Source organism: Clytia hemisphaerica, unplaced genomic scaffold (genome assembly GCF_902728285.1).
Source record: "Clytia hemisphaerica strain Z4C2 unplaced genomic scaffold, Clytia hemisphaerica genome assembly, whole genome shotgun sequence".
NCBI lineage: Eukaryota > Metazoa > Cnidaria > Hydrozoa > Leptothecata > Clytiidae > Clytia > Clytia hemisphaerica.
In genome coordinates, this window is record NW_027103917.1 from 1419619 (window position 1) to 1446489 (window position 26871).

The following is a 26871-nucleotide window of genomic DNA, read 5'->3' on the forward strand; positions in this document are numbered from 1 at the left end:
TCCTGTATTTTTTAATACGCCGTTCATTAACTACAAAATGGCCCATGACTTTGAGGCGTGCGAGCACACGTAAAAGGAGCGTGAAACAACTGGTGGCTGAATAAACACGCCTGAAATTTTCAAATGGTGCAGCCTGTTTTTTCAAAGAGGCCACCCTGTTGAATAATTATGTAATCCGGCAGAAAAACAATGATAAAACCATGCATAATTATTACAATATGCATGATATAGTAATTATGCATTACTCTATCATTGTTTTTATGGCTGGACTACATAAATATAGACCTTTTTCGCCTTTCCGTCCGCCATCTTGAATTGTATGCAAAAATACAGGAACGAAAATGCCGTGGTTGGATTTAGTTGGAATGTATGCAAAACATATGCGAGTTTACACAAAGATTAAAAAGACAACAAAGCATCTTATAAATAAATAATATGATCATTAGAACAATAAAAGATGGAATTTCTTAATCCAAAAGGAAATATTTACAGAACAACAAAAGCCTTTTAGGAATTTGTTCTTAAAGACATTGCATATTCTGTTTTCATGCCATTAAAAAATTCCACGAAGACGGAGTACACATCAAACTTTCAAAACACGCAAACTGAAAGCAGTAATTATGACGTCACACTTTATCAATGTTTTGATTTGATCATTTGGCGGCTCTATTCCCAGGAGAATAATTTGCCGACAGCCAAATAAGGATTGTTTTTTACCTTCGCGGGTGATTTTTCAGTTTGAGTTTCTGTCTAATGTTATGGTCTTTTGAAGTGCTTGTTCTAAGAGATGAGTGAATATAATTGTTTTTAATTTTCAAGAGAAGCAAATTTAATCTTTCTTCTACAAGATTACACTTTAATATAATGCCAATTATGCATATAAGTTTTTAATTAATACTTTCTTTTTGCATACTTTCTAAGGGAATTTCACCACGGCAATTCGGCCACCATAATTTTTGCATACAATTCAATATGGCGGATGGAAAGGTGAAAAGGTCTATTCAACAGGATGTCATGTTTTGTCAGATAGTCCCAAGTTATAGTCTCTCTTCTAATTTGTCAGCTGTCTGGCACAGAGATAGGAGGGAAAGAATGTGAGAGCTTATGTATCAAAAAAAAACACACAGTATTTCCCAAGCTGATGGTTGATACCAACGAGACATCAACGGGCGTCAAACATTCTTTTATCTTGCTTTATGATGATGGGAAATTGGCTTCTTTTATAGAGCGAGCATAGTAGATTAAGTAGAACAGCAATCAAACACAGGCACGTACAGGAGTTGAAAGACAAACCGAACGTAGTCAAACCACAATCGAATACAGTAATACAGACAGTTGAAAGACAATCAAATGCATTTGAACCACAATCGAATAGAATCAAACAAACAATCGAAGCAATGGAAATTTGATTGCGTTCGATTTGGTTTGATCATATAGTCCATAATGGACTCTTAAGAGAAAATGAGACGAAGAATTTCTCGATTGGATTTTGTGTTCTCAAATATGAAATGATATGAACAAAAAAGAATATGCATCTTGATTTGTGAAATTAAAATGATAGATGATTTTGTTATTAATGGTTTAGATTATTTCAGGTTTTGGATATAATTCGATAATTATCTTTCGAAATTCGAAGAAAATCATACAAACCCTAGGCAGCTGGAGCAGAGCAGAGTCGGGTGTCCCTTCTTCGAATCATAGTAGGGTCAAACTGTATTTTCTTCATATATTTTCGAATGCATACTATGTTGCTGAGCTTTGGTTTCTATTGCTATTACAATACGGCACGATTTACTACAGTTCGAATCGACTGACCATTACTTGAAATTTGACACAGCCGGCCTGCCATTTCCCGAGAGTAAACATCGATAGGGCGTGGGCGGGCGGAATTTATGCGAATATCCTTCACACCCTCTCTCTTAAGTTCTTAGAGCCAAATCTTTCCACCCTTTCCATCTTTCTTTACTCTACCACGTACCACAATAGACAGCTACAAGCTTTTAAATCTTACTCTTGCGTTATGGTTTGAATAGGAAGGAACTGAAGAAAGATATGACTAGGCTTCTGCTCATCCTCCTCTACAGTAGCGAAAAAAGTTCAAATGTTAGGAAGTATATTTATAGAGGTCTGCCATTCAGACTAAGATGACAAACTTTCTGTTCTTTTTCAGAAACGACTCCATGAAACTATAATCAGAAGGGGAATCAGGAGGACAGAAATCCGGAAGGGGGGTTACTACCCTTAGTTAAAAAAAATGAACCCTACGTTGGACTCGTTTTTTCGAAAAAAAAGTGACCCTGAATTGGACTGAAACTCGCAAATTTTCTACTTTTTGTCCAAAATCTCCCCAAAAGCTACCCTACGAGTGACTGATTTTTCTATTTTGGTGTTTTTTGCAACCCTACGTGGGACTGGTGAAAAGGTAGTACCAGCGGCACATCTGCGTACCCCTTTTTGCCCAAGTCCCCTCCTCCGGACAGAAATTACTCAATTAACTCAATTACTCAACTTACTCAATTCATCTACCAAAACTCTCATATATCTACCAAAAAGAAATGGATTAGGCAATTTTAAACAAAACATTTTAAACATCGTTGATTAAGGTCGGATAGAGATGATCTTGGGGAATAAGGATGTGCTTGTTAAGTCCACAGTCACCAGTCCCACCAAACCTCGCCCTTGATTCTGTTAACCTTTTATATAACTTTTTTTTCAGAAAAATTAAGAGAAATGAGACGAAGTCGTAATACAACCAATTTGTTCGATATATCTTCTCAAGACATATTTTCCTGACCACAAATACTATAAAATATTATTGATATACTTATACCTATATTAAACAAAAATAATAAAAATAAAATTATACCATATTTCTTTTTTCAGATATCTTTCTTTTCATCAAAAATTCTTTCGTATTTCTTCGAATGATGAGAAAATTTCATTTATTAAAAGCGAGAAAAACTGTTATGATTTTTCTATCAAAACCAATTTTCACAAGTTGTATTTCAAAAAGTATTTCCTCAACTTTAGCCAGCGAAAAAACTAACTATTAGCTTTGAACCAATTTCCAGTTCAGCGAATCAAAAAATTTTTCACGAAAAATTTACACAGCAAATCACTTATTCTTGATATTTTGGTGAAAATTTGAGACGGAAATCCCATTTCGCTGAGACGGAAATCCCCTACGGAGAAAACATTGAGTCCCTATAAGAAAAGCTTTACATCTCCACACTGCGAACGATAAAGTTTCAAGGAAACACCACAAGGAAACACCACAAGAAACAAGCCTCAATATCTCAAACTGTGCAGCTCGAAAAGGTGACACATAACAGATATAATTGGCTGACTTCAGCTTAATAGCAAGGGCGGAGTAGCTGTTGAAATACAGACTTAAAAAAAAATTGCGTCATGATTTGACAGGATAAAGTAATAGATCAAGCAAAAACCATCCTCAGAAAAAATCACATTTAGAAGTGACATTATAAGCATCCTAGAAATATTACAATCTACACTATCATGGCCCATCCATCAAGAAAAATTGCATATAAAAAAACATTCTCCATATGTACAAGGGGTAAATTTCTCAAGTCTGATTCCAACACCATCATCGCTTGGGTAGAAGGTTACCGATCGAGTAAACGTTAACTTTAGGATCTTTGTTTTGATTGGTAGAGATGACACTGGTCAAATACGACTGTTGGATTGGACGGTGATTGAGTTTCGTCACTGCGTCCTTCAGCATAAACCATTTACGGTCTTTGTTTTCTGAATGGTAGAAAATGAAAAATATTTAAAATGTTTAGAGATCGTTTATTTATGCACCACTGTAATAGCTCCATAAAATTATATAACTTTCCTCATAAACAGCCAACATTGCAATGATTGAAATTTTCTCTGTTTTTGTGTTTTTTTACGGAAATATTCCCAGGTATCTTTTAGTAAAGAACTCCAAAACATAACGTACCCACTGCTCTGGGATTGGCCTGAAACCCTAGAGTACAGTTAGATGGTTCAAATTAAGCATCTGAAGAAGAGAGAAAATCATGAATGCAGTAATCATCTCCGCCAGGACTCATTAGCACACTAACCTTTTGGTTCGACGAGGTTTTTAACGATCATTGTGTACATATACGTTTGTGACTTTGATTTGTCATTCTGGAAGACACCAAGACATGTCCCAATCTTTCCTATCGCCCCTGCCTGTAAAAAAGGAATCAGAAATTCATAGAATTACTATCCAAAGATACGTGATAGAATTCAAGATGGGCTTTTGAGGGGGCTCATTTTGGTCCGATTCGTCTATACCCAACATCTCTCAAACAAAAATCCCGGGATTATCAGTCAATGATCTCTAGCATATATGAAAAAAAACGTTTATACAACAAAGAAAGATTTACCTCTTCCACGACCTCTCGGACAGCGGCTTGTTCAGGTGATTCACCCGGATCGATTCCTCCGGCAGGTACAACCCACAAATCCGTATCTTTTGAACTAGTCACTAGCAATACCTAAAAACAAACATACAAACTGAAGAATATTAGTTTGAGTAAAGAAAACGTGTTTAACTCAAAGTTTCATGCCGTCCAGGATTCTGTCTGAAGATTGCCTTCAGAATGAACAAGCTAGATGCTGAATGGACCTACCTGATGATGAAAGTTAGATAGCAATGCGAGGAGAAAAATAAAAAAAATTAGTCAGAAAATAATACGTTTAGCGAAAATGCATAAAGCATTAAAATTCATCATTGATTGATGATGGGGTGGGGGGAGAGGGAAGGGTTGTAGGGAAGAAATAATTAGAAAGTTCTGGTCGCAAAAATCAGTTTTATTGACAATTGAATCATGCTTGATGGTGAGCATTGTTATTAATAATGTTTTTGTGTGAAAAACATAGAAATATAAGGAAAAAAATCCAATGAAAATCTGTAAAAACGGCGATTACCGGCATTTTCAACCGGAAAAAGTTTTTCTCAAAAATCGAACTCGGCCATGTTTTGAGCATTGCGAATACGCATCTTTCTGCAAAAAATCAGAAAAAACTAAGGATGAAATTCGAGAAAATGTCAAAAAACCGGTTTTCCGGCATACTTTCGGCATTTTTGGGCGAAATTTTTTTCGGCCTCCGTCACATTTTAGGTATTGTCATTTTGCATAAGTGTGCAAAATTTCATAATAAATATAAAGTACAGCTCGAGAAATTCAAGAAATACTGTCTTTCCGGCGAAAATAAGTTGTTCCAGCGATTTTTAAGTAGTTCCGGCTTCAAAAATCAATTTTATTGAAAATCGAAACATGCTTGATGGTGGGCATTGCTATTAATAATGTTTTTGAATGAAAAAAACAACTAATTATAAGGAAAAAGTCCAATGAAAACCCAGAAAAAGGGCAATTCCCGGCATATTTCCGGCATCTTCGGCCGGAAAAAAATGTTTTTCGAAAATCAGGCTCCATCACATTTTAGGTATTGTCATTTTGCATCAGTGTGCAAAATTTCATAAAAAAATTCAAAGTACAGCTTGAGAAATTCAAGAAATACTGTTTATTTCCGGCATTTTCCGCCGAAAATTTTTTTTTCTCAAAAAACAGACTTGGCCATGTTTAGTGCATTGTTAATACGCATCTTTGAGCAAAAAATCGGAAAAAACTAATGATAAAATCTCGAGAAAATGCCAAAAAAACAGTTTTTCCGGCAAAAATTTTTTTTCGAAAATCGGGCTCCGTCACATTTTGGGCATTGCCATTTTGCACCATTGTGCCGAAAATCAGAAAAAACTAATGAGCCAATCCTGAGAAAAGCTGGTAACAGACGGACGAACGAACGGACGAACGGACATGGGTTAATTTAAAAGACCTCCACCGGGGTACCAAAAATATTGATAGTGAAAGGGTAATTGTTTTCATGTCCGTTTTTATGTCTTGTCCTCTTTAGTTGATCATTGAGTAACTTTCCCCTAAGGTGGGAGGGCTGAAACGGGAATAGTCGTTCGAGACAGTAGGTATGACAGGGTCTTAAAATGATGAACTACAAAGTTGCTCAAAACATAAGGAGGGGCGTACAAGAGCTCAACCGGGTTGCCAAAATATACACAACTTAACTCCGAACTTGTTCTAAAGTGTAGCGCCAAAAACAACAACAATAAAAATACCTTAATAATCTTTCTCAGAGGTATTACATAACTTGTTTTTCTTTCAGCAAGTCATGCTGGCACAACTTTTATACAATTCAAGAGGTGTTATGCAACCTGCGAGTACAATTTCCGAAGCTTCTTTTCTATTGTACAAGATATACATTCTAGACAGTTTAGGTGCCAAGCTATTAAGACGTAAGGGTAGGTAGGTCTAAAGTTCAAAGATTCTAAAAAATATCCATAAGGCGAGACCAATTTAATTTGTTGTTCTACGGGCCCGACCGACCCTATTTTTGCTAAAATCAAAAAAATAATAATATTGTATTGAATTTCCACTACAATATATTTTACACACTAGTTATTTGTAAGAATCAAAATTGAATAAAGCTGAAAATAAATTCAAGAAATTGAAAAATTTAGAAAATCAAGCATTCCATACACTATAAGATTTTATCATGATCTTCATCGAAGATAAAAAAATTGAATTTTTGAACCAGATATTTTTTGGAAAACATTTTCGGTACTTTAAGAACCCTGATAAATGAAAAATTTATTTTTATTTTACCGACCGACCGACCCATATTTTACTAACGATCTGCCCGTAGAACAACAAATTAAATTGGTCTCGCCTAAAGCAGAAAATTAACTTTACTCCCGGCTATTACTACACCTGTAAACACTAACTAACTGAAAAGTTTAATTGGGTCAAATGATGTAATGTAAAGAGCATATGGCTCGGGGGGGGGGGGGTACTAGGGTTGCGAGCTGACGGGGGGGGGTGCCGCCCGACTTTCGAACTTTTGACCCTTACCGGGACTAAAAAGTAGAAATCGAATGAGAGTTTTTTTTGAGAGTTTTACGACCCTTAGCGGGACAAATTTACCAATTTTGACCAAATTTCGATCTTTCAGGGGGTAAAAAGTTGAAATTTTACTATTTTTCCGACCCTTAGTGGGACTGAAATTATATTTTCTGATTTTTCCGACCCCTTAGCGGGACTTTGGAAGTCAAAATAAGGTACCCTTAAGGGTGGCACATACCGTACCCTCCATTTGCCTAAGTACCCCCCCCCCCCCCGAGATATGGCTACAGTGCGCAAGATCTTCTTCAATCCTCGACTAGGTCATACCAAGGATCTTTGATGCCTCTCTGCTTAATACTCAGCAATCAAAGAGAACCCGGGAGGGGGCAAAAATGGGTGCTGGGTGTGTGCGGACGGTAAGGGTCGCTTTTTTCACCCTTCAAAGTCTCTCTAAGGGTCACAAAAATCAGAAAAATTTTAATCAGTCTCTCTAAGGGTTTGAAAATTAACGATCTACAAATTTTTTTTGAAAAAGTCTCTCTAAGGGTAGGGAGTTTTTCAAAAATCGAATAAAATTTTTCAAAAAAGTCTCTCTAAGGATCTCATCCGCAAACACTAGTAGCCCCTCCCCCCGGATAGAGAACGATCAAGGGTAAGCGGAGAAAGAGTGGCGTCATCCCCTAACGGTTTCCCAATAAAAGGGGTTTTTGCTCTCAGATACAGATGTTTAACGACATACGATACCCAATCTTATTGGTGGTTAAGGTTGATGACAGATAAAATTGTAAAGATGAGAATGAAATAAAATCTGACCTCTCTTTGTGTTTCATCTTTGAAGCAAAGACAACCTGCTCTCAATTTGAAACCATCTTTATCATAGGTTCGTGGTACGTTCCTATTCTTAATCTTCACTTGTTTAGTCGTCATTTTATGTTCGCCAATTCTCAACAGAAATATTCTTAAAATCCTTGTCTTCTGCGTGCGTGGATGTTACTTGGACGATGATTGGACGTTGGACAATCTTAATTAATCAGACCGGGCCCCTTGTTCTCGATTCGATTGGATTTAACAAAGTGATATGCCATGGTTGAAGTCGAAATCTATGTTCATTATTTTCTAAAGACAGCCCTGTAAATGATATGATGATGTGAAAAATTAACGATAAAACGTTTTAGCGTTTGCTTTTGAAATAAATCTGTCCAAAGTTTATATTGGCCTTATGAAACATTTCGTCATCAAACCAAATCTTGACAACAACTTAACAAAAAATAATTTCTTGACATAAATAAATAATCAAGATTATGTTACAAACAAGAGTATAAGTGATAGAATTTCCAGACTAATTTAAACCCCATTTTCACTCCAATGTGCCCCTTCAGAGATTTCTTTCTTTGAGAAAAGGTTATGTTTCAGATGACGTATTCTAGAATATTCCAATACATAAAACATTGAAAATTCCGTCTTTTTATTCGCTAAAGTTAAATGAGAAGTTCCCTAATGAACACTAGAAATAACTCAAAATACGTTAATCTAAAATACATGTTATTGAATGTCTGCATACTTTTTTTGAATAGAGTTATTATAGCTATAAAACAAGATTTAACACAGAAACTTCGATGATCAAAGACGATAAGAAAAGACGTAATGGAAGTGTCCGAAACTAGGACACACACAAACATAAAATATAATGCTGATAATACGACAACTGAGAAATCCCCTTAAGAATTATTTCAGCTGTCCTTTTGTTTACACAATTGACTAGTCGTTTCAGCATGTCATTTCTAAACTTCTAAAAGCTCGATTGGAAGAAAACTTAAAAAGATCAAAGCTAGTAGAATGTTAATCTTCGACAACTTGATAAATCAAAACAAACCAACTGTAGTAGAGGCACTTATCAACTTAACTTTATAGCTTTCTCTTTAATGTGGTAAGATTTATATAAGGTTATTTAAAGACAAAGATTGTCAATCATATCATGCTTTCATCAACGTGAGATGGTTCAAGACATCATACTTTGAAAGGTTCACAAGTGATTGAATTACAGCTTTTCTTTCAGGACAAACCCACGCTGTTCGTTGCATGAAATTCTAGCTATTCAAAAAAAGTTATACAAAAATGAAAAGGAAGTTATATATCAGAAAGCAACACCACTAGATTCAACAAACTCAACATGCAAAACCTCAACCTTGAGATGGCTCAAGTCATACAGAATATGAGAGAATAGTTCTATTTATACTGAAACGATTAATTTGGAGGAGTCTACTTTCCATTCATGTTTCAATAAATATGATCTCCTCCACAGATCACATTTTACAAACTACTCGTCTCAGACGATTTTTCCGCCTCAGTATAAATGGAACTATTGTTAAGCAAAAAATGACAAAAAATAAGAAGTACTGTTTCTCAATAACTTCCTGGTCCTGATCGAAACCTACGCTTGTATTCTAGTTATACATTTTATGAATGCTCTCCTCAGATATGATATTATAGAAACGTAAGCAGGAATTAGGATTTGACATCAAATTACAATTAAAAAAGCAATTAAATTCGGATAATTGTTACTTCCTCAATTAGCAGAGAAGCAACGTAGAAAAGAAGAGGGCAAATTGTTACAGTGCAAAAATAAAATGTATTGTATAACAATAGTTGACATTTTATTTAGTACGGTACTGTAATTACAAAAGAAACAAAAAAAAAAAACTAATAAATTGAGCTCGTGGGTACACGTTTGTTTTTTTTTACTTTAAGAAACATGAGGCTCAGAATGCCTAAAAACTAAGTACATGCTGCTGAGAATGAGATTTTTTAATTCGGTTTTTCTTAAAGAACCTTCCATCCAGCCTTCCATGAGGCTGATGATGTCAAAAGTTAGAAAATGTAAGAAACATTAAGGCTCAAAAAGGCCGATTCTTAAGAAACATTGAGGCTGCTTGGTAAAACTAGTTTCTTAAAAAAAAAACGTGTATTCATTTTAGCTGTGTTTGAATCTTCTTCACAATTCTTCAAATATATCTATTTTGAAGATGCATCCTGGAGAGTTGTTCAATCATTCGACCACTGGCAGGTCTAACAAAGGTTATAAGAACAGAAAATTACCAATACTAAAATAATGTAACAAATATAACAAATTACAAATATAAAACGCAAGAGCTAGGACATCACCCTCCAAAGTAAGTCAAAAAAACAAACATGGCCACCTGAAAATATTGTCAAAACAATAAAACGAAAGGAGAGGTCAAAGAGCTGAGATTTATCCATATAAAAATCATCCTAGCAATAATTCCCACATCAGAAAAACACAAAATTCCTGTGAACATTCAGTCAATAGTGAATTCTATACACATCAAAATTTTGATTTATCAAGCCTTCGAAATGAACAGTTATTCCAGCTGGTTTTATCAGAATAATGTAATACATTATTCAACAGCATTCTGAACAGTATAGGTCCACACAGCTATATTTATTAATAAATTTTAAATGATTTACGTGTCAAAGATAACTAGCCTTTTACATCTTATTATCATCAGAGCTGATTGCATAGTTGAGAAAAGTAGTCACACATAACAGCTAAAAAATAGAAAAAAGTTTAACTGTAAAAAACGCATTTTCTAACAACTTCTCATAAAAAAGCTTTATTATGTGAACAAAATAATTTGTTGAAATCTATCAAAAAAAGTGATAGAAAAAGTAATTCGATATTTATAAAAATAACACTCTTCTTATCTCTTTTATCAACAGACATTAAAAAGAAAAGTAAAACATAATGATGACCAGTTGAATCTACCTCTGTTGATAACTACACAATAATCATTACAATAATCATTTTTTTAAATAAGAAACCATTTTATGTATGACCCAAAGTTGATAAGTAATTAACTCCAAAGATTGTCAAAAAATTCTTAGTCAGACATCTAGAATGATGTATTCTGATCAATGTTGAAAAAACAAACAGAATTAATTCAGACTAGTACTTAAAAAAAGTCGCATGCCTGTCACATGATTTTGGAGGACGGTCAGAATTTTCTTTTGAGATTTATGAAAATTCAGAAGAGACGGAACGGAATTTGTAATTCTTAGGCTTAAAGATAGAACGAGACAAAGCTATATAGGTATATAATAATAATAATAATTTATTTACAACCACCCATTCACCCATTACTGGGTAAGGTTGGACATAGAGTCATGATTCTCGCCCATGAGGCCTATTCACTTCAGAGAGTTACGACTCTATGTCGAGCTATCAAAAGAGAAAAAAAACTTCAAAATTACTTTTTCTTGCTTAAGGCAAGATTAAAATATTGGTTTGATGAAGCATTTTTAAACTCCATAGCTTGGTCAAGTAACGATTTCGTTGGCCGACCTCTTTTAGTGTAATGATCGTTATTGAAAGTTATTAATTTGACAGTTCGTGTTATTGGCATACGAATGATATGACTAACGTAATGATGTTGCTGAGATTTTATAAAGAAGCTAACATCAGTAAATAATATAGGTTCATTGCAATATAGGTTCTGTAATTGTATTTCCATGGCTTAATGAAGTTAGATCAGTTCAATCAGTTCAATTAATTAGGTCTGTGCTACAGTGAAATATTAATCTGTCCAGTAAAATATTTATTGAACAACCAAGCAAATTATATATGGACGCAAAATAAAGATCATTCTTGTGATTGCTGCCTTATGTAATTGTGTGTGCATGTCCTGGACTGAATAGGAGTCTGAGTCTGATAGTGGAGATTTAGAGGGTTAAGAGAATTGCTGAACAACTTCCTGACTGATATGATCTCTTCGACCTGACTGATTTTGATCGCCAATTTGAAGGTGACACGAAAAAACCTAGTCATTATGTAATTCCTTTAGGCTATGTTTCCACATCAATGCAAGATCCTACTAGATATTATATTCAATTCTCTTGTTATTTTTTTTTTAACTGAAAATCTTTTCCATGCTGTTTTTTTATGAGCGCCTCTGACATCACTTCATTTACAAGGTCAATAAAGAATAAACAGTGTAGATATTCTGAACCATAGTTTGGAAGGGGGCCAACCCCCCCCCCCTATAGCCTAGGTTCTTTCTCATTTTAAAATCTGATGCTACCCCCTCAGGTTTTCAAAATCCTACCATGATTCTACCGGTGAAAAAGCAAGAATAAACAGTGTAAATAAAGCAAATAATAAAGGTAATCTAAACTTGGTGTTAAACATCTTTTTAAATTAATTTCCTTATTCTTTCTTCCATAAAGCGACTTTATTTTGCCTCTATGAACAACCTCGCAACTTTTAAAAGTACGATAAAGAGAGCCTTTACAAAATACTGGAGGCAAATCAAGTGGTTTTATGGACCAAAGAACAAGAAAATTACAGTTGAGCCAGGGTTTCTCACTATTTATATTGTACAAACTACAGACCAGCCCATATTAAGAGAAAATCACATGAGTGCTTGTTTGGAGCTCAATCCTTGATCCTAATTGATAATAGCCAAATAGATCTTTTGCAAGACGGAATACCATGTTGAATAATTAAAAACAGGGTCGGCATGATGGCCTGATGGAGGGTTTGTTGTGGCGAATGGCGTGAAAATTAAATACAAGGCATGATTGTGAAATCAAGATTTTTAAGGCATGATGGGGTTAAATTTTACAATTCAGCAGCGTGATTGTAGAAACCACAATCATTTCGGGAAATAAGTTTTTATGCCCTTATTTAGCCAATCTAGTGTCTGATTTCCAAATTTTTCTCAGTCTGTCCTAACCACCTTTAACTTATTCCAACTTCTAGCCAAAACGGAGAAGTACATTGTAGCACTCCATCTATTGACCTACTCACTAGAAATTCCTGGGATTGAATATCTCTACAAAAGTAGCTTTTAGTAAGAATCATGCACTCCGAAAGCCTAATTTCTTTGAAAAATCAGTCGAAAATAACTGATAGGCATTTTGAAGCATTTGAGAGGAATCTGATTCAAAATAAAGCCCAGTTAGGAATTAGGTAGTTAGTCCAAGGTTATTTACAGGACGCTCACATGCGTTAACACAGTTGTGAACCTTGGTCTCTGGTACATGAATCAATGAATCAAGGTTGAGGACCACTATAGCTATGCCACTACCTCCTGACCTAAGCACAATCAAACCCAACCTTACTAAGTTGCCTGAGGCAAACGCAACAGTCTTAGGGCTTTAGGGTTTTATTTTCGTGATACAGAGCAGATGATTTCTTGCCAGAATGGGTGGAGTAATTTAGTATGCAGATCTGAGCAGGTCTCCCAAGAAACTATTCCTGCTTGCCCAATCCCAAAAATATATTTGTGATTTTGTCTTCAATTTAAGTTAATAGAAAACCTGAATCAAAATAAAACATGCAGAAGCCAGCTAATCAACCAAACAAAATTTTTCATTTCAATTCCTGAGATAGCACATTGATTCGTTAAGCCTTCATTATGTAAAGTAAAAATAATCATGCACATGTAAATGTGTCATAGATATCCCAATCCGTCAGTGCACGGATCTAGGTGGGTGTCTTCTCCCCTGTAGATCGTTGAGAAATCGTATATATCCACTTAAAAGTCTTCTATATATCAATTTTTGAGAGCTTTAGAATATTGGATTTCCAGAGTTTGAATTTTAAGATTTTTTTCCCTCATACCAGGTAAAAATGTGACGTTGTGAGCATTAAAGAAACCTTCGTAACTTTTTATAAAGAAACTTTCAGCTATGGTCACTGACCTTTTTCTTAATATAGGTTTGAAGACGCTTCTATTGGTATCTATAATATAATCATGTTTGCTCACAAAAACTTTTTAGTTAGCTTGGGCCTATATGATGTCATCTTCTGGGACCTAAAATGTTGCCGGGGAAGTCGGTTGGTTGATGATTTCAAGATATTTGGGCTAAATATTTGCAATTAAAATTGCTTTAGGATTGTTTACACCCCACCCATTTTTTTTTTGTGACCTCGAAACTGCTTGACTATCTAGAGTCCCATGACCAGTTCGCAACCAAAATTTTTTAATCAAATTTTTTCACTTATGTGATCAACTGACACTTTTTAACACCGGACAACCTCAACACCGGTTTATTTATTATCGAGAGCTTACTCCTTCCTGCTTTTTGCTTTTGCCTTTCAATTCTCTTCTCATTCTTTTTGCTCCCTGATCCCTTTCCAGTCTTTTCTCATCAGTTTTGCTCCCTGATCCTTTTTCACTCTTTCAATCTCCTTTTTCTCTTTGAAATCTTTTTAGCTTATATGCCAGGGGGGGGGGGGGTAGTAAAATCGTGGGGGGGGGGTCGGTAGTAAAATCTCAGACATATATGAGTAGTAAAAGGATTTTTACATACCACCACCCAGATTCTTGGAAGAGGTATTTTACTACCCTGGTAGTAAAAGTTTTTGAGACAATTTGTCATAAAGACCACCTATTTTTTGGTTGCTTTTCAGACTGATTTAAAAAAAAAACCTAAAAAATGATTATTTCTGTGACACATTTTTCACTTTGTGCAAAAATTAATGTTTTCCCTTTAGAATTAAAGTCTTTTTTATATTGACAAAAAATCTGGAGAATTTTTTGTTTGCATTTTTTGAGTTATAAAAATTTTCAGATTTTTTCAGAAAAGTCATCCAAAAAATTAAAAGAATAACAAAAAAAGCTTAAAATTTGCTAATTTTACCAGTTTTAACTACCCAGGTAGTAAATTTTTTTCAACATTTAACACATAGTGTTACAGCTGAGGCACAGTTTTGTTGATTTTGGCTCCTTTCAGGATATTTCTTTGTTTTGAGGTATTTTGTGTGAGTTCTGTGTTTTACATTTTTTGTCATTTCTCTTGTCTGTCTGGGGCCTTAAGTTATAGCTTATAGTATAAATTCAGCCTAATTTATTTGATGTGTCATGCCTCTAGTGTATAGATATGCACACTTCTTTATATTTTCTTTTGTCTATTGTTTATATATAATTGGTTTATAATTGGTTTATAATTAGGAATAGGAATGAGAGATGTATAAAAGAGCTTTGATGTTACATGATCAGTTGTGTTACAAATGTTGTCAAGTAAAGACATCAAATGGTGAATAGTGAATTCACAAGTTCAAAGTTGGACAAAAATTATGTTTTGATTTTTTGATTTTATGGTAACACACCCTGATTCATGCTGGCTTCCTAGCATATTTACACATCTTGCTTAGTAAGTATTTATTTATTTATACTTAATATATTTTCAATATTTTTGACTTCATTTGTGCTTGTGCATAGCTATTAAATTATTTTGCATACATATTCATTTAGCCTTAGCCCTAGCCTTCTATATTCTTGACTTAGTTTACACACACTCACATAGTCTTTGTATTTTTCTATTTTGTTTCAAGTATATTTTTCTAAATTCAGTTTTTGTACTTTTATTTATTTTAGCCTTTCTTGAAAGATATCAGTTTATCGGACGAGAACGAGTAATTTACTGTGGTTCATAAGTTTGCTGCCGCAACAGTAAGCAAGATCGTATGTTGGAAGGCCCGTCGCATGTTTTCAAGCAAAGGAAGGCTGATCAAGATGACTGAGAAAGGTCAGGCACTTCATTTACAGAAGCTTCTATCACAACGCAAAGATGATACACTCAGACCTATACACTCAACTAAACGTTATCGATACCATTATCAACAGTGAAGAATATAATATCGATAGAGCATCAGGAGAACAAGATTTGTTTTTGGACTTGTATCGTAGATTTCAAGTTTCGCATGGAAAGTGTGAAGTTCTTCTTTCTGAAGAGGACAAACCATCATTCATTAAAGATGCATTCAAAGTAGAGGAAGAAGTAACAGCCATTAGTGAGCTATTCAAGCAGTGGACGCACTCAAGAAGAGCTGAATCCACCAAATCCAAATCAAGATCTTCCAAAAGTAAATCCAGATCATCCAAGTCAAGCAAATCTTCCCTATCAGCCAAAGCTGCCGACGAACGCGCCAGGTTAGCAGCACTCACGGTCGACAATGAATATCAACAAAATCTTGACAAGAAGAAACTTGAATATGACCAACTACAGCGAGAGGCAAAGATCGCAAAGTCTCGAGCTCGACTCCAAGCCTATGAATCTGGGCTAGAATCTGATGACCAAGGTGGTATGGACGAAGCTCTCAAAAATCTACCAAAGCAGAACCAATTCTCGTTCATTAGAACGTACGTCAATCAAATACCACAAGACAGCCCAATCCCAGAAGAAGATGATCCTCCGATCCTGCCAAGTACTACCGACCCTCAAACCATCAACAATTCACCATTGCCCTTCATACCAACGACAGGTAGAATGTCTTCAATCTATCACAACCAAGACTTTGCTTACCCAAACGGTCCGACTTATCCGATACCGTCAAACTCTGAAGTGTTGTCGTCCACTCAACCACCAGCACCTCAAATGGTTTACAGTTCCACAGTACCTAAAGCTACATTACAATCATCTCATCCAAACACATACGGTTGGGATCCAGCAACATTAGTGACATCAACTGTCCATAACATCAGCCAAGTGCATCCCTCGCCATCCGAACAAAAGACCTTGTTCACCATACCGAATTGCACTGAAGTGAAGTCATCAACCTCATCACAAGATCTTGCATCAATCGTCAATGAGATGCGGGCTCCTAATGTCGTCATTGAAAGATTCAGTGGAAACGCCATGGATTTTCCATTTTTCATCACATCATTTGAAGAGGCTGTCGAAAAGAAAGTTCCTGATGGGAAGACCAGACTACAACACTTGATGAGTCATGTTGATGGAGCCGCCAAGGAGCTTGTCGAATCCTGCATATACCTCCCATCAAGTGAGTGCTACCAACGTGCTAAGGACTTACTGACTGAAAGATATGGTAATCCCTACATTGTCAATGCTGAATACAGAAGACAACTGACATCTTGGAAGAAGTTGAAACCCAATGATGTTGCATCCTTCATCAGTTTTGAAAACTTCCTCATCAAGTACCAGTCATCCATGCGTGCAATTGGACGAGAATCAGATGGAAGTATCGAACTGCTCCAATTATTGCAATCCAATATATCCAATCCATACCTTCAAGACAGATGGGGTCGTAAAGCATATCAAATTCGCAAAGAAAAGAAGAGGGAAGCAACCATCACAGACTTCATCAAACGATTCCATGAAGAAACCGAAATCATCAGCGACCCACTTTTCTCCAGAGATGCAATCACTGAGGCATACAAGGACAACAACCGAGATCCACCAAAGCGTAATCCGAGGGCAAGATCATTTGGTACCGGAACCAAAGAAGTTGTTTGCGTCTGCTGTGGAAAGAAAAATCACGTCCTCGAGAAGTGCTTCAAATTCAACAAGCTTAATCCTTCAGAGAAAAAGAACCTTGTATTCAAGAGTCGTTTGTGCTTCCGCTGTCTCGAACCAGTTACCGATTCTCACTTGGGCAAGACCTGCAAGAAGCCAAAGCGATGCACTGTATGCAACCAACCACATCCAACATGCTTTCATTAAGACAAGCCATCTTCAAATGACGATCAACAAACCCCTGAAGTCAGACCACGACCAGAAGTCAGACCACAACCAGACGTTAGACCCTCACCTCCTGTGACATCTGCATTTGTCAACCAATCAAACGATGTTGGTCTCTGTATTGTTATGGTGAAAGTCAATCACCCCGATGTACCCAATAAATCAGTTACAACGCTTGCTCTTCTGGACAATGGGTCACAAGGAACATTTGTCAGTGATGAACTCATCAAAGAGCTTGGCATCAAAGGATCAAACACGTGCTTGGAAATCCAAACAGTCAATGGCAAATCCTATCAAGCTTGCAAATCAATCACTGGTCTAAAAGTTTCACCAATTGAAAGCAACAATGTTATCATCCACTTGCCAAAATCATACAGTCGTTCTGTCATACCAGTCGAACCTGATGATGTGCCAACAGCTTCAAAGTTGGCATCCTGGAAGTACCTACATCCAATCCTTCAGCATCTACCACCTGATAGAAGAAATTCTAACGTTGGTGTTCTCATTGGATCAAATTGTCCTCATGCATTGGAACCCTTGTGCGTCATTCGAAGTCAAGATGGTGGTCCTTATGCAACCAAAACAAAACTTGGTTGGTGCGTCACTGGCCCAATGGGAAGTCAAACCTATCAACGCCAGATCAGTTGCAATCGGGTAAACGTGAAGTCTGAAGATTCAAGTCATTACTTCAACTTCAAGGAGACCATCAAAGATGTATCCATCAGAGAAGGTATGCTCGCTATGTACAATCTTGATTTTCATGAAGTAGCCAACCGAATGGGTTTATCCATCGACGATGAAAGATTTCTAAAGATTGTGAGCTCAGGCAAGCATATCAACAACAGATTCCACTTGCCTCTTCCATTACGTAATCCAGACAAGATCGTCCCAAACAACCGCTCACAGGTCCTACAACGAGCCTACTGGTTCAAGAAAAAGATGATCAACAATTCCAAGCTGTTAGACGATTACACCAACTTCATGAAATCACTCATTGACAGAGGACATGTCAAAATTTCAGATAAGGCTCCAACACCAAACCGAACCTGGTACATTCCTCACTTTGCTGTGTACCACCCTAAAAAGCCGGACAAAGTCAGAATCGTCTTTGACTGCAGTGCAGAATGTCACAATTACTGTCTCAACAAAGAGTTACTTCAAGGACCAGACATGACGAACCAGCTGATTGGTGTTTTGACAAGATTTCGCCAAGGACCAATTGCAGTGATGGCAGACATAGAGACAATGTTTCACCATGTGCGTGTTGAAGAGGAATATCACGACTATCTTCGCTTTGTTGGCTGGCCAGATTGTGACTTATCAAACGAACTTGTTGATTATCAAATGTGTGTCCATCTTCAAGGAGCAACATCTTCACCCAAGTGTGCCAATTATGCACTACGAGAAACTGCCAAGTTGTACAAAGATCAATTTGGCGAAGACGCTTCTAATACCCTGATTCGTAATTTCTATGTTGACGACATGTTAAAGTCATTTCCAAGCACCCAAGAAGCTATCGTCACAATTCCAAACATTGTCAACATGTCAAATGCTGGTGGATTTAGATTAACGAAATTCCATTCAAATGATCGAAATGTCCTAGCAACCATCCCAGAGGAAGAGAAGTCAAAACGCCTGAAGAATTTGGATATGTCATCAAATCCCATCCCAGAGGAACGTGCACTTGGAATGAACTGGGATCCAGAATCTGACAAATTCTTCTTCAAAATCGAACTAAAGGAAAGACCAACAACTAGAAGAGGAGTCCTGTCAACCATTAGCTCCATTTATGACCCACTTGGTATCGTTTCACCCTATCTACTTGAAGGAAAGAAGCTTCTCCAGCAGATCTGCGTGGAGAAGGGTTGGGATGATCCACTGTCGCCAATGCAAAGTCAACAGTGGGAACAGTGGAAGAAGGAAATCAAACTGCTGGAAAAAGTTATCATCGACTGATGCTTCCATCCAAGTGGATTTGGCCAGATTATCGATTCATCGCTACACCATTTCTCAGATGCGTCTTGTGATGCATATGGCCAAGCATCATACATCAGACTTATCAACACTGCTGGAGACATATCCATCAAGTTGGTGATGTCCAAATCAAGAGTCGCCCCTCCAAAACGACCAACCATTCCACGATTAGAATTAACAGCTGCAGTATTATCAGTAAAGATTGCCAACTCACTCCATAACGAGCTTGATATCCTCATCACAAACGAATACTTTTGGACAGATTCACAAGTTGTGTTGGCATACATCAGCAATGAGGTTAAACGTTTTCATTTATTTGGTTCCAACCGTATCAAGTTCATCCGAGAAAATAGTGCACTTGATCAATGGCTTTACGTACCATCCAAGGAAAATCCTTCAGACGACACCACAAGAGGATTGAAGTTCAACAACACAGCAAAAGACAAACGTTGGATCCATGGACCAGAGTTCCTCTACAAGCCAATTGAAGAATGGCCAGTACAACCAACCAAATTGAAAATTGAAAACGATGACAAAGAAGTCAAAAGAATTAAATGCAATGCTGTGATGACCATAACAGAGCACATCCTATCAACCTTGGAACAACATACATCAAAGTGGCACAAGATGAAACGAATCGTTGCAACCATGCTCAACTGGCGTTACAAGTTGAAGTTACCCAAATTAATCATCATGGTAGAAGACCTTGAACGAGCAGAACGTGTCATAATTCGACTTGCTCAGTGCAGAGCTTACCAAGAAGAAATTGCAACATTGGAATCCAATCAAATGAATTCCCTGAAGAAGAGCAGCCAATTGATTAATTTGTCGCCATTTCTTGACAACAACAATCTTCTTCGAGTTGGTGGACGTATCCGCAATGCTGATATACCATTTGAAAGCAGGCATCCAATTATTCTCCCAAGGAAATGTATAACCACCAACCTCATCATCGAGCATCTACATCAGAACTTACATCATGCTGGACGCACCTCAACTCTTCATGAAGCACGAAGGTGTGGTTTTTGGATTATCAATGGGAACTCCCTCGTTCGATACATCCTTATGAAATGTGTTCAATGTCGTATCCTTCAAGGAAAAAGCTCAACACCAAAGATGGCTGATCTTCCAAAGGATCGATTGGAACCTTCACCTCCATTCACGTATTGTGGTCTTGATATGTTTGGACCATTTATAATTTGTGAACGTCGTTCAGACCTCAAGCGTTATGGCATCATTTTCACATGTCTCAACAGCAGAGCTGTTCACTTCGAAAGCGTATGTTCCATGGATACTGATTCTTTCCTCCTCTGCTTGAGACGTTTCATTTGTCGTCGTGGTTCAGTTCGTACCATCCGCTGTGATAATGGCACAAACTTTGTTGGTGCTAACAACGAATTGCAGAAAGCCCTCCAAGAAATGGATACAGATAAAATCAAAGACCACCTCCTTCGTTATGGGACAGATTTCGTCATCAATTGGATCCATAACCCGCCATATGGAAGTAACTTTGGCGGTGTGTGGGAACGTCTCATTCGGTCAGCACGAGCAATTTTGAATGGTTTAATGTTAACCCATGGTCATTCGTTGAATGATGAGTCATTTCGTACATTCTTAGTTGAAGTTGAGGGAATCATCAATTCTCGACCCCTCACAACTGATGGACTTGCTGACCCAGAATGTCCCAACATATTGTCACCTATCAACCTGTTAACCATGAAATCCAATGTTATTTCACCGCCACCTGGAGTATTCCAACGTGCAGACATCTACTGTCGCCGACGCTGGCGGCGAGTCCAGCATCTTTCCAACGAATTCTGGTCGAAATGGAGAAAGGAGTTCCTTAGTCATCTTCAAAGTCGTTCCAAGTGGACCAACTCGAAACGAAACATGAAAGAAGGTGATGTTGTCCTTCTTAAAGATGATTCCTATCGAAACGAATGGAAACGAGCTGTCGTTACGAGAGCACATGAAAGTGATGATGGTGTTGTTCGATCTGCTACTATTAGACTTAATAAAACTGAATATGTTCGCCCAGTGAACAAACTTGTGGTATTGGTTGAATGTGATTAATGGTTTGATTGATTGTTGTATTCCCAGCCGAGGGAGCCATGATATTTTTAGTATATTTTAAAAAACAAATAAAATATTTGAGTCTTTCAGTGTAGACTTTTGTGGGATTTTTTCTTTGTTTTTTTTTGACAATTTTTTTGTTTTTATTTTTCAAGATGTTTTCAGCACATCTTGAGGGGAGCCAGATGTTACAGCTGAGGCACAGTTTTGTTGATTTTGGCTCCTTTCAGGATATTTCTTTGTTTTGAGGTATTTTGTGTGAGTTCTGTGTTTTACATTTTTTGTCATTTCTCTTGTCTGTCTGGGGCCTTAAGTTATAGCTTATAGTATAAATTCAGCCTAATTTATTTGATGTGTCATGCCTCTAGTGTATAGATATGCACACTTCTTTATATTTTCTTTTGTCTATTGTTTATATATAATTGGTTTATAATTGGTTTATAATTAGGAATAGGAACGAGAGATGTATAAAAGAGCTTTGATGTTACATGATCAGTTGTGTTACAAATGTTGTCAAGTAAAGACATCAAATGGTGAATAGTGAATTCACAAGTTCAAAGTTGGACAAAAATTATGTTTTGATTTTTTGATTTTATGGTAACACACCCTGATTCATGCTGGCTTCCTAGCATATTTACACATCTTGCTTAGTAAGTATTTATTTATTTATACTTAATATATTTTCAATATTTTTGACTTCATTTGTGCTTGTGCATAGCTATTAAATTATTTTGCATACATATTCATTTAGCCTTAGCCCTAGCCTTCTATATTCTTGACTTAGTTTACACACACTCACATAGTCTTTTTATTTTTCTATTTTGTTTCAAGTATATTTTTCTAAATTCAGTTTTTGTACTTTTATTTTAGCCTTTCTTGAAAGATATCAGTTTATCGGACGAGAACGAGTAATTTACTGTGGTTCATAAGTTTGCTGCCGCAACACATAGATACCACCCATTTTAGTATTTAACTACCCTGGGTAGTAAAAATTGTTATCGAATTTTCGTCACACCACCACCGTAGTAAACGTCATTATGACTGAGATTTTACTACCGACCCCCCCCCCCCCCCTATATGCTCCCTTTTCACTCTCTTGATCTCTTTTCACTCTCTTGATTTCTTTTTCCTTCTTAATATCTTTCTGCTCCCTGATCCCTTTTCACTCTCTTAATTTCTTTTTGCTCCTAAATATATTTTTGCTCCCTGATCCCTTTCCACTCTGTTGATCTCTTTTCGCTCCCTGATATCTTTTTGCTTATGCTCCCTGATCCCTTTTAACTCTGCTGATCTCTTTTTGCTTATGCTCCTTGATCCCTTTTCACTCTCTCGATTTCTTTTTCCTCCTAAATATCTTTTTGATCCCTTTTCACTCTCTTGACCTCTTTTATCTCCTTGAAATCTTTTTTGCTCCCTGATCCCTTTTCACTCTGTTGATCTCTTTTTCCTCCTTGAAATCTTTTTGCTCCCTGATCCCTATTCACTCTGTTGATCTCTTTTTGATCCCAATATCTTTTTGCTCCCTGATCTCTTTTCACTCCCTTGACCTCTTCTTCCTCCTTGAAATCTTTTTGCTCCCTGATCCCTTTTCACTCTCTTGATCCCTTTTCACTCTCTTGATTTCTTTTTCCTCTTAAATATCTTTTTGCTCCCTGATCCCTTTTCACTCTGTCGATCTCTTTTCGCTCCCTTATATCTTTTTGCTTATGCTCCCTGATCCCTTTTCTTTTTTTTGATTTCTTTTTCTTCCTAAATATCTTTTTGCTCCCTGATCCCTTTTCACTGTTGATCTCTTTTCGCTCCCTGATATCTTTTTGCTTATGCTCCCTGATCCTTTTTCACTCTCTTGATTTATTTTTCCTTCTAAATTTGCTTTTATGCACCCTGATCCCTCTTTTGCTCTCTTGATCTCTTTTCGCTCCTTCCTTTGCACAAAAGGTTTCCGGTGTGGCTGAGGGATACTTTTGGCACTGGACAAAACAACAGACTGCCTTGTGTGTCGACAGGGTTGTAGCGAATCATGATCATGTCATATTATTATATGATGGCACACATAAGTCTCTTTTGTACCGTCAACTGCTCTAAGTTGGGACGATTGGTCGCAACATGGGGCTGTTGATATATATATATATGTGCCTTGGTATAGTGGTAGTCGACCTTGGCTTCTGTGCAGGAGGCCAGGGTTCGATTCCCACTCACGGCAGTTCACTTGGCAAGTGAATTTCCTTCGCCCGGGTCAACCCATGCCATGCGAGGGGAATTGGGTAGTCAGTTCAAGGTGCTGACGAGGCGCTCATTAGTAAGCGTCTACGTTGCGAGAATAGGCCTCTAAAGCCTCCTGCAACTCAACCAAATAGAAATATCTGGCCTGTATTTTCACTTACTGTTAAATCTCTTTGACAACAAATTTGTTTTGATAACTCCACCAACAGTCTAAGCTTAAACTCCTATATCATTATTAGAAACTAGGCTAGTCTTATTTCTTTTATCTCTCGCTTAACAACAATACAATCTGATACAATGCTGACAAGTTAACACAACTGTGAGAGAAGTTTATATTGAAATCTGCAACAAAAACGAAAGTGGACTCTTCTACTGATTGCTTCCCGGCACTCCTTTGCAGATGTTTATATCAAATTTCCACCAATGAAATTGCTGTATTTCACACTGCCCTTATTTTTCAGTATTTTTTGCACCCATGGCCTCTCAGTGCCTTGGACAACGGGTGGCTGTAAAATCTCACCTTTTATATATTTGTTTCAATCCGTGATCCTAAGGCTTAGGTTTTTTCTCATCTTCAATTTTCTGAAGAAAGCGGGAATTTGACGCGAGAGTTAGATTGTCAACAAAGTGCCATCAAAAATCATTGAATAAAAGAAGAACCTTAAATCTTAAATATTTTCATTTTGAAGAATTGGTGCAAAAAAGTGAAACATGGAAAAGTTTTATTTTCTATTGGTTCAATTGAAATAGGGGATTTGGAAAACTTTTTATGTTTGGTTTTTTGCACAATTCCCTGTAACTATGGGCAATCACCCCGTTGCTAAGATGTTGGCTTGAAATCAAAAGTGAAACCACTGAAAACGAAATTAAAATCAGCCCGCACTCCAAATCCCGTAATCTTGATATAGGAGTTTTGGTTTGTACTGACCAAGTTTATCAATCATACTTTCTGTCATAACATGTCACGATAACTTTCACTGATAGCGCGCCCTTTGTCACTTTTTCGTTTTCATTCAAAATGACAGGGCGCCGGTTGGAGAATCAGAGAACGCTTGCCGCCTATCGCCCGATGGGATTAACAAATAACGAGTGTGTAACTTGCCGCGCGAGTGACATCAAAGGCTCCATCATTTTGCCACTAATTTGGTCTTCTTCCTTCCAGACATTTGTGTGTGTTCCACTACAGATTTTTTTCATATTTCGATTTAAAAGCCTACTCGGTGCAAAAGAGAAATTGTGTATTTTTTAACCTTTAGCCGCCGAGAGACGTACCACGTACGTCATATATACAGGCCGAGAGACGTACCACGTACGTTTTGATACTGGGGTCCTTTCAAAGTTTAATAAAATAAAGACCAGTTTGAATTTTTCTATTCTGTAAAATTTAGCAGACAGGATAGGGGTGAAGGTTCATTTTTTAAAAATTTTACGGGTCCTGCTTTTATACATCTCGAGATATCGGAACTCAATGTCGGTGTATTTTTCAAATGTCAACAAAACATCGTTTTAGTGGTGGACAGAGGGTGTTTGATGAATTTTTGGACTGAAAAGTCATGTTTATGTCTGGTTTTTTCTTGGTTTCAGCATATAAATATCATTATATGAGATAGAGAACCTTTATTGGCAGTTTCTATGTGGTTTGAAGGGGTTTTAGGGGGTATTTCCTGACATACATGCCTATCTCTAGCTCCAACAACTCAGGGCTGTTTTGCCTCAGTTTTTCCACTATTCTGGTGTTTTATTGCTTGAATTTACATGATAGAGAGTCTGTTATGATTATTGTAGTAATTTTACAGGCTTAGGGTAAGTGCAGGGCCAATTTTAGAGCAACGGGACCACTTATTTTACCTGTTGTGGCCAGAGTGTCGATTTTGGTGGAAAAGTGTGCTTCACCGAAACTTATATTCTGAGATGAAATGAGCTTCTTCAGCCCTGAAATTTCACACAATGGTGGCTTATAACATAAACTAAAACAAAATAATTTTTCTGGGACCAATCTTTACCTTGTACCCACTTTTTTCATTCAATTTGTCAAAAAAAAGAAAAAAAGTGAAAAAATCGTAAACATGGAATTTTTACTGTTTTGATTTGAGGCTGTGTAGTCAGGTTTAAAAGGGTGATGAGGCGTCTTTTTGGTATTATCTGAAAAAATAGATCCTTAGCTTTTCAAAATGGGTTTACTTTTTACTTAAGCTTTAGCGGTTCAGATTTTATGACATTTTCCGCGAAACCTCCATTTTCATGAAAAAAACAGCGGCAGCAGCGCGCGCTGTTTTTAAAAACAGCGGTGTCTAAAGGTTAATACGCTGTTCATAACTCAAATCAAATGACTTTGGAGGTTCGGTAAAATGGTGGCCGAATTGCCGTCCAAAGTTTTGTCAGGATAGTCCCAAGTTAGAGCAGTTGACAGTACTAAAGAAAGAAGATGTGCTCTTTCAGAAAAGAATTGATATAGGGGATGGACGACAGGAATTTTCAGATAATAAAAGTACTCAGAAATCCAGTCAATTTTTCAAAGTGCTTTGGAAATTCCACTCAATTTTTTATTCTAACGCTTGGAAATAACCAGACGGTACTAATCAATAAATTCGATTATCAAAGTAATTGATAATGCTCGGAGTAATAGACCTTTTTTCAAAGAGGCCACCCTGTTGAATAATTATGTAGTCCAGCAGAAAAACAATGATAAAACCATGCATAATTATTACAATATGCATGAAACAGTAATTATGCATGGCTCTATCATTGTTTTTATGGCTGGACTACATAATTATTTAAAAAAAGGTCTATGGTTTGCCTTTTTGGAGGAGCATTATTAGTTCGAAAGCGGGCGTTTATTCAATGTAATACGATCGGTATGAGATTTGGCGAATTCCAGAAATTTTCTTTACTTCATTAAATACCTTATCTTGGCCCTTTTTACGCTGGACCTTACTAGCGTTATTTTTGGGCTCGTTGGTGGAATTAGGGTCGGCGTAAAAAGGGTCGGTAATGTAATCAATAGTCGGTCACGATCGATATAATATTTAATCGATAACAATACGTGATCGAAGATAAGTAAATAATTAATAAGTAATCAATGCATGAACAATAAGTAATTAATGATTGTTAACAATTGATACATGATTGATAAGTAATCGATAGGTTGTATGTAGTCGATATGTGATCG

General features: G+C 36.8%; 3 protein-coding genes and 2 long non-coding RNA genes across 5 annotated transcripts; 4 read left to right on the forward strand and 1 right to left on the reverse strand.

Annotated features, from left to right (window-relative positions):
* Nucleotides 1-3197: 3197 nt before the first annotated feature.
* On the reverse strand, nucleotides 3198-8075 carry LOC136809376 (diphosphoinositol polyphosphate phosphohydrolase 1-like). The gene is made up of 4 exons (XM_067065901.1): nucleotides 7743-8075; nucleotides 4398-4508; nucleotides 4089-4200; nucleotides 3198-3765 (listed from the first exon to the last, which is right to left on the reverse strand). Exons 1-4 carry the CDS (start codon nucleotides 7854-7856, stop codon nucleotides 3605-3607), a joined length of 498 nt encoding a protein of 165 aa, XP_066922002.1. The 5' UTR covers nucleotides 7857-8075; the 3' UTR covers nucleotides 3198-3604.
* Nucleotides 8076-14879: 6804 nt separating this feature from the next.
* On the forward strand, nucleotides 14880-15370 carry LOC136809549 (uncharacterized). The gene is made up of 2 exons (XR_010846986.1): nucleotides 14880-15104; nucleotides 15329-15370. It is a non-coding gene; the product is annotated as an uncharacterized lncRNA (long non-coding RNA).
* A 151-nt stretch (nucleotides 15371-15521) lies between these two features.
* On the forward strand, nucleotides 15522-19388 carry LOC136809516 (uncharacterized). The gene is made up of 2 exons (XM_067066055.1): nucleotides 15522-17301; nucleotides 17416-19388. Exons 1-2 carry the CDS (start codon nucleotides 15522-15524, stop codon nucleotides 19386-19388), a joined length of 3753 nt encoding a protein of 1250 aa, XP_066922156.1.
* A 138-nt stretch (nucleotides 19389-19526) lies between these two features.
* On the forward strand, nucleotides 19527-21479 carry LOC136809517 (uncharacterized). The gene has a single exon (XM_067066056.1). It carries the CDS (start codon nucleotides 19527-19529, stop codon nucleotides 21477-21479), a length of 1953 nt encoding a protein of 650 aa, XP_066922157.1.
* Nucleotides 21480-21944: 465 nt separating this feature from the next.
* On the forward strand, nucleotides 21945-22391 carry LOC136809550 (uncharacterized). The gene is made up of 2 exons (XR_010846987.1): nucleotides 21945-22129; nucleotides 22350-22391. It is a non-coding gene; the product is annotated as an uncharacterized lncRNA (long non-coding RNA).
* The last annotated feature ends 4480 nt before the right edge of the window (nucleotides 22392-26871 follow it).